Genomic DNA, 8,229 nt, shown 5'->3' on the forward strand with positions numbered 1-8,229 from the left:
ATACTATCATATCATCTGCAAAAAGTGATATTTTGACTTCATCTTTTCCAATTTGTATCCCTTTGATCTCCTTTTGTTGTCGAATTGCTCTGGGTAGGACTTCAAGTACTATGTTGAATAGGTATGGAGAAAGTGGACAGCCTTGTCTAGTCCCTGATTTTAGAGGGATTGCTTTAAGCTTCTCACCATTTACTTTGATGTTGGCGGGTCTTGGTAATTTTGATAATACTTTTTAAAAGACCATGCCATCAGGAGGAGATGCAGTGCCGGGGCTGCGGTGAGGCTAGGTACCCTTCTGAGTTGCTGGCTCTGGCACCTGGGGTGATGATGCTGTACTGTGTATGGCACTTTTTTCTTCTGTGTCCTCCAGTGCCATCGAACTTTTATTTATAAAGGAATTACCCCTTTCAAATTCCTTCCATGCTCATCCCTTCTCTCTCTCTCTCTCTCTCTCTCTCTCTCTCTCTCTCTCTCTCTCTCTCTCTCTCAACTCTAATTTTTTATTCACTTTACATCCTGAACACAGCTCCTCTCCCTCCCCTCTTCCCAGTCCCACCCATACAAATCCCTCTCTCCATTTTCCCTTCCCTTTGGGTACTATCCCACCCTGGGACATCTAGTTGCAGCAGGACTAGGCACATCCTCTTTCACCTAGGCCCAACCAGGTAGTCCAGGTAGGGGAAAGAGAATCCAATGGCAGGGAAAAGAGACTGAGACAGCCCCTGCTCCACTTATTAGAGAACATACATGAACATTTGCTATAGATGTGTAGGGGGTCTAGGTCCAGCTCCAGCATGCTCCCTGTGAGCCCCATGGCCCCAGGTTAGTTGACTCTGTAGGTCTTCTTGACCTCCCCAACTTGCTCACTTCTGTCCTCCACTCTTCTACAAGACTCCTTGGACTCCAGCTGATATTTTTTCATGGATTTTCACTTCAAGCCGGGCAGTGGTGGCACATGCCTTTAATCCCAGCACTTGGGAGGCAGAGACAGATTGATTTCTGAGTTAGAGGCCAACCTGGTCTACAAAGAGTTCCAGGACAGCCAGGGCTACACAGAAAAACCCTGTCTCAAAAAAACAAAAACAAACATAATCTGCCTCCATCACTACTGGATGTAGCCTCTCAGTCTATGCTAGGTTATGCCAGGTTTCTGTCTGTAAGCATAGCAGAGTATTATATTATAAGTAGTGTCAGGGGTTGACTCTCTCAAATGAGATGGACATTCGCCATAAAGAACAGGACAAGCATGCTATAGACCACAGACCCAAAGAAACTAGGTAGTAAGGAGGTCTCAAGACGGGATGTTAGAATCTCACTCAGAAGGGAAACTAAATAGCCATTGGAGGTGGATGGAGAGAGGGAACTGGATAGGAGAGGAGGGGAGGAGGGGAGTGGGAATGGTAACCAGGTGTGGGGAGGGGAAAGGAGGGGAAAGAGGGCTGGAAATGAGAATGGAAATAAGTGGGGGGCATCTCTGGTGACTAGTTGGAGGTATTAGATGGGAGAGGATATGAGAAATCTATCAGGGTAACCCCTAGCTTAGATTCCTACCACAGGGGATATAGAGACTGAAATGGCCACCCCCTGTAGCCAGACAAGACTTCCAGACGAGGAAGGGGAATGTCAATCTAACCACAAAGCCTTCAACACAAAATTTGTCTTGCCTACAAAATGTGCAGGGATAAAGATAGAGCAGAGACTGAGGGAACAGCCAACCAGTAACAGGAATCACTTGGAGTATAGAGTTTGTGAGTATCGTTTTGTAGTTCAGAAGAGACATGTTAAATGACTTACTCCAAATCAGTCCGTGGTATACATATTGGGGTTGGGGTATTGCTTTTCTTTCTCCCAGCCCTGGTTCACCCATCCATCAGCTTCTTAATGAGTGTGTGTTTGTGCTGAACGTTTTCTTCATTGTGCATTGGTGATAGAGATGGCTAAGGGGCTCCCTCACATGTTTCCCTGTCAGGACGGAGCCGTGCATCTCTCATGCGTCTCTTTGTAGGATAATGTCTATACTCCTGCTTGAAGTTTTTCTCCAGAACCTCTAAGCTCAGAAACAAAGAGTGCCATGGTTCGTATTTTTTTATGATGCATGATGTCTGGGCGGGGCTTGAGGATCTTTGTGTTGTGGGCTTCACAGGTGAAACCCTGGTATTCAGTGTCTTTAGGTCTTCACAGTTGGCTGACTGACTGTGAACTCCAGGGATGAGTGGATGGCTTTTTGAGCAGACAGGTGGTTTGGCTGGTGCATGCTCTGTTTTGGTTTAGTATTTTAAGTTGTCTGGGTCTCTGAGTACTGACATATTCTTTTCGGTATTGTGGGCTTTTCTTGGGCAGGAATTCAGGCAGCTATTATTTGTTGGATAAGGAGCATATCTACCTTACTTTCCTCCTATCCTCCCTTTCTCCCCCCTGCCTGCACTAGGCCAGGCCTTTTGCTATAGGTGAGTGCTAGACATTGCTAATGAAGTGCTCCTAGGAGCTTCTCAGTTGTTGACAAGGGGTGGGGTCTGCCTATTCCCTTCCTTCTCTTTAGTACAGTAGTTCTCAGCCTTCCTAATGCTTTGGCCCTTTAATACAGTTCCTCTTGTTGTGGTGACCCCCAATCATAAAACTATTTTTTGTTGCTATTGCATAACTGTACTTTTGCTACTGTTAAAAATCATGATGTAAATTGTAAATATCTGTATTTTCTGATGGTCTTAGGCAACCCCTGTGAAAGGGTCATTGGACTCCAAAGGGTTGAGAACCACTACTCTAATATCATGACCTGATAGTCACTCCAGACTTGATCCAAAGCACACTTATGCTGCCTGTAGGTTTAAATCAGGCCACAGGTAAATCTGGATGGGAGATATTTTGTTTAGTTGGCACAAATTCCATAGACTTGGGAATCTAAGAAACACTTGAGGATTTTCTTTTGAGCTAGCACTGGCAATGAGACAAGTCTAAAAAATGTTTCCCAGGCTACAAAGCTGAGGAGAAGTGGGCTGTCATAGAAGATAGCCTTTTACTTTAAGAGGAAGAAAAATCCTGAATATGCTGATAGAAGCCATAGAGAATCAGGTATTATTGTCATGTTGACTCCTTCCTTCCTGTACGAAATTTTCTCACCATCTTAGAGCATGTGGGATACTTGCAGGAGTATTCACTCTTAAAGGAGTGGTGAATCTTTTCTGTTAATAAGACTGAAGTGAACAGTACAGGCCTACTTGTTGCTTGTCCTCATCTCCCCTTCTTACCTAAACTGGATTACAATGTAACCAAAAACTAAATTGCATGAGGCTGGAGCACATGAGCTCCCAGGAGAGTTCAAAGATCACTGTTCAAAGAGGACACTGAATTGAGTTTTCTCCCCTGGCCTGGGACTTACTTTCTGTAGGCTGTCTCCAACGAAACTGAACCTAGAGGAGTGGTTCTTTAAGAAGCAGAATCTAAGGTAAGTCCCTCCATTTTCCAGGGATGTGGTGCTGTGAAGTAGTCATCACTGTGACTAGGTTATTTGAGGGGAAAGAAAGGGAATACAGGGACAGCACAATTCCCTAGGGTTGTTTTTGAGCAGAGAGTTTGTAGCATTTACCCCCTTCTAGGGATGGCTGAAATAGTTTTGCAGAGAGCAGTCCCAGTTTCCAGGTCTCCCGCCTATCCTCATGTGGCATTTGAATAACTTGTACACTTGCAAAACAATCAGCTGTGAAATCTATGCCTTCCTGTGGTACGCTTCTCACAATGTTTATACAGGCCATCATTTAGTGAACCATATAAATATTTATGGCATGGAACAGCCTTTTGATCATAAATAGGGGCCAGGAGTCAGTGCAGCCCATGCTGGGGTCTGGCTTGGTATTACCTGAGTTTTAAGGCATCTTGTAGCCTGAGATATTAGGTATGTCTCAGGACTTGTGCACAGCTTGAATTTCTCTTCATTATTTTTCTATCTCTTTGCCATCGAGAGGCCATGGGCTTCTCTTTCCTGAATGCCCTCCTCTACAACTGCTTTTCTTTTTAGAGTGTTCCTCTTTGCCTCAAAATAGTGAGTTGAAATCCAAGTTCCATTCCTCATTATTCATAAAGCAGGCTTTGGAATTTCAGTGACCTGACCTGGAATTATAGCCCCTCTGTTGCTGCTATGCCTCACCTAGTGCCGTCTTTGAATACCTCAGCTCATTTTCCTGAGAAATGGGGCTTCCACACTGCCTACTTGCTCAGCTAAAGATTAAATGAGATCATAGAGTCAGGTGGGGAGTTTGCAGGGCATAGCTCAAGAAAGACCAGCTTTTGTGGCATTTGTTGTTATTGAAGTTGCAAAGGCTTTGATTTTTAGTTTTAGCTGAATGTTGTGGAAAGTGTCCAAAACTCACTACTGTATGCTTGTGTTTAAATCCTGGGGCTGGTGTTTGCTGCTTGTGTGATGCGGAGATATATAGTGAGTGATAAGTTTGCTAACCTCATTGATTTGGTTTCTGTAATTCAATAAGCCCTTGATAGAAAAAAAAGCAACACAATGGTGATCTTAACCCCCTCTTTTTCAATTAGAAATAGTATTTCTCCTCAATTAGAAAATATTATTTCCTAATTAGAAAAAATAATATTTTCTCTATTTCTTAGGTTTGGGTACCGATTAAGTGTAGAGTTCAGGACACAGAGGACTGTACTTGTAACAGAGAAAAAAAAGGGCATAAAATAAGAGGGCAAGGGATCTTGTTTCAGGGAATCTGGGTGCCCAAGGACTCACACTTGCTGGAGTTCAGGTTCCAGGTGTGGAAACAACTCCCAAAGAGACTAAAACCACAATAATGGAGAGACAGTGGAGCTGAATGCTGAATTAGGATCTCTTTCTTAGAAAACCATGAACTGAGAAGCTCAGGCAAGTACTGCTGGGAGAATGCCTTCCTGGCTCCCAGAGGGCTGTAGGCATCCTATAGCGTGTCTTAGAATAGTTTCTCTAAGTTGGAGAAGCTAGAAAGAGGCATTCTAGTGTTGTTGAAAAACAAACTTTGAAGGTGAACAGCCTGGCTCTTGGGTTAGCTAACCTCAGCACAGTAGGCAAGGGCCTTCAACACAGTCCCCAGCACATCAGCATCTAGTAATGGGAGGCTATCAGAAGGCAGCAAAACATCTTCAGCCACATTAAGGGATTTGAGGAGAGAGGGGATAGCTCACTGTTTTACTTATTGTTTTGTATAAACTATTGGAATATATTGCTTCACTTGGCTAGGGCTTATCAATAAAATTGGGATGGCAATAGTTTCTTTCGTGGTTTTCAGGATCAGAAGTAGCAGTGTAAACAGACCACTTAGCAGATTATCAGATAGTAAGCACTGCATCTTTTATTATTCCCTAATGGTGGATTCTTAGGATACCCAGTTCATTCACTGGGTCCCAAGGACTTGTTGAATTTCTACTTGTACCTGGCACTAGCTATCTTATGGAGACAAGGGTACAGTTTGAGTTCACTGGAATGGGTTATACTATACTTTCTGTTCATGGTGAGGACTCTCTTACAGGTAGGTTCTTTTCCTAGATTCAGAATCCAGACCTAGAGCAAGTTCACAGGTGGTGAGTGGACATCATTCTCTGGTGTGTTTGTTTGTTTGTTTGTTTTTGGTGGTTGATGACAAGACATTATTCTACCTGCAAAGGAATGTGATCAGAAGGAACCTAGGCCTAGCTTCATGGGGAATCTCTCTTGCTGTGGGGTTGGCAGCACAGAAAGAATCTAGAGTACTTCTATTAGAAAGGCATAAGAAGTTCTGTAGAGATTCTTAATTTCCTCCTTATTTTCTGGTTTATCTTCAGGTTTGGAACAGTCTTGTACAGTTTTAGGTAAGAGCAGAAGCCATTCTTGTGTCTGTGGTGTGATGGTTATTGCTGTCAACTTGGTAGAACCTAAAGTTACCTAGGCGATGAACCTCTGGGCAGCCTATGGGAATTTTTCTGATTTCTTTAGGTTGAGGTGAGAAGACTGCTCACCATGAATGACACCATTCCCTGGTTGGGACCCGGACCATGTAAATGCAGGTGTGTTGCTGAGTAGTAAGGGCATCCATTAACTGCCTTTTTCCAATGGTGGGTTCTATGTGATCCCATGCCTCAGGGTTCTGCTGCCTTGATCTCTTTATCATAATGAAGGCTTGGACCCTTGAGCTCCGAGTCAGAATAAATCTTTTCTCTTTTATGATGATTCTGCTAGAACCTGTTACCACAGCAAAAGAAGAGTAGCTAAGGCACATGGGAAAGAGCTGCTTCTCACAGTGGAGATGGTGGAAACAAGTTAAAAAAAAACATGTAAAACAAGGTGATGCAAGCTGGTGGCAAGTGGGCAGAATAGGTGACCAGGGTAGTGTGAGCCAAGGCACCCTCTTGTGTTGTCAGCCACCTTGTCCTCAGTGGAGGACCATTCTGATAACTTCGTTTCATATATCACAAAGAGAGAAATTCCACAAGTGTGCTCCATAATAACATTGACTATTAGAATCTTATCTCAGGGAAGCTAAATATCAAAACAAAACAAAACATGTTTTCTTAGAAGTATCAACATGTGGCTGTAAACATTTAAGAAAACATTTAATTGGTTGACATAGAGATTAGAGTAAACCAGCACACTATGAGATGCATAAGGACAGAACACAATAGGTAGGACAGTGGGTATACATGCCTCTGGGAATGCCCGGGTTCTCCCTTCTAGCTTTCTGTAAGCACAGCTTATGATGCATTCTCAAAGTGGACATCATCTACTGCATTTCTCAGAAAGGAACCCTGTTAAGTGACACATGATTGTACAAGCACAGACTGAGAAAGTCAAATAACTAAGGGATGGCTCTTTTCGCTTTTTTTTTTTTTTTCTATTGGTTCACTGATAAAGGAGTTCATTTTAGAAAACCACCACTGGAAACCAATTATATTGCAAGCACTGGAAGGGAGTGGGGATGCAGAAATCAGTAACATCCCCTTTTCCCCAGGTTCAGTCCAATGAGGAGATAGACATACCACCAAAAACATGGTCCAGAGTGAACATTTGAAATGAAAATACAGACACTGTACATATTGACAGCCTTTGTACATGTGCAAGAAAAGTGATAAGGTCCCCCTTAGAGAAGTAGAGGATGGAATTGGGAAGGGAAGAGCAAGTGATGGGGGAGGACCTCCATCAGTGCAAAACACAAGTATACTTCCAGGACTGTGAGAATATCTAGGACCCCAGTGGGCAGGGCCAGGGTAGCATTCATTGGGGTTAAGAAGCTCACAGAAGGTCCCACTTGAGGAAGACCGTAGGCTGTCTTATTCTATCTATTTCTATCTATTGTGATGATATTCTGCTACCCTGAGAAAGAGCCTAGCACAGTAATCACTATGGTGTTCATCATGGCTTGACCCTGGATATCTGACTTGGGGTACTAGGTCACAAAAGGACAGACACACAGTTACAAGTACAGAAAAGCCAGGACTGCATGGACTGCGCACACTCTTCTAAAGATGCGCCATCAGAGTCTGCACTGTGGAGGTTGCAGTTATATACAGTTGCAGGAGGAGCTGGGATTATTGTATAAAGTTGCAGGAGACGGTAAGGTTATTCTATACAGTTGTAGTGAGAGGCAGGGTTATTGTATACAGTTGTCCAAGAAGGCAGGGCTATTATATATGTAGCTGAGCAAGAAGGCAGGCTTAGATAATCTTGGTAGTGGAGTCTTTATAGGGGAACCAGCTCAGACTGTAAGCATCTTGGATGAGGTTATTGCACTTGACCTATTTTTAAGGACCAGGACAAGGTTTTGACTTTCCCATGGGTCTGAGGCATGTGGACATTGACATGGTCATACTCATGTCAAACAATACATGTTCACTCAGGACTTCCTCTACAACCTGTGAACCACTAAGAGCAAACAGGGAGGATGGGAATGACAACTCAACAGGTGTCTGGGTTATTTAAAAATCTGCTTTTATTGGTTACTGGCTTAAAGAGAAGGTATCACTCCCAAGTGAATGAAGGAATGAAAGCTGGTACTCATGTTTATGTGAGCTCTCAAGGGAAAAAAGTCAGGGAGCCAGGAATACCCACCTGCTGAGCTTGGGCGCCCTGTCATGCTCAGGGGAGGCTGTGAGCTTTATTATTCTTGCTTCTCCATTTTCTTCTTCACCTGCCACAGGGCCGAAAGGGAGCAAACACAGATGGCAAATCATGGTGAGTAAAGCAGAAGCTATCACTTTTTTTTTTTTTTTTTTTTT

The 8,229-nt window shown here is 43.4% G+C and overlaps 1 protein-coding gene across 6 annotated transcripts in view; it reads left to right on the forward strand.

Moving 5' to 3' along the window:
* Fggy (FGGY carbohydrate kinase domain containing) overlaps window positions 1-8,229 on the forward strand; it is a 363,123-nt gene that overhangs the window by 18,908 nt on the left and 335,986 nt on the right. For 3 of the 6 annotated variants that reach the window (XM_029476125.1, XM_029476122.1, XM_029476126.1), the window contains exon 1: window positions 8,164-8,185. The exons of 2 other annotated variants lie outside the window; for them this stretch is intronic. In XM_029476125.1, coding sequence (XP_029331985.1) covers window positions 8,183-8,185 — 3 coding nt within the window. In that variant the 5' untranslated portion in view covers window positions 8,164-8,182. Of the gene's footprint in view, window positions 1-3,310; window positions 3,443-8,163; window positions 8,186-8,229 lie in introns of those variants that run through there. One more of the 6 variants, XM_029476123.1, reaches the window with a different exon arrangement.

The sequence above is a fragment of the Mus caroli genome, chromosome 4 (genome assembly GCF_900094665.2).
Source record: "Mus caroli chromosome 4, CAROLI_EIJ_v1.1, whole genome shotgun sequence".
Classification (NCBI taxonomy): Eukaryota; Metazoa; Chordata; class Mammalia; order Rodentia; family Muridae; genus Mus; species Mus caroli.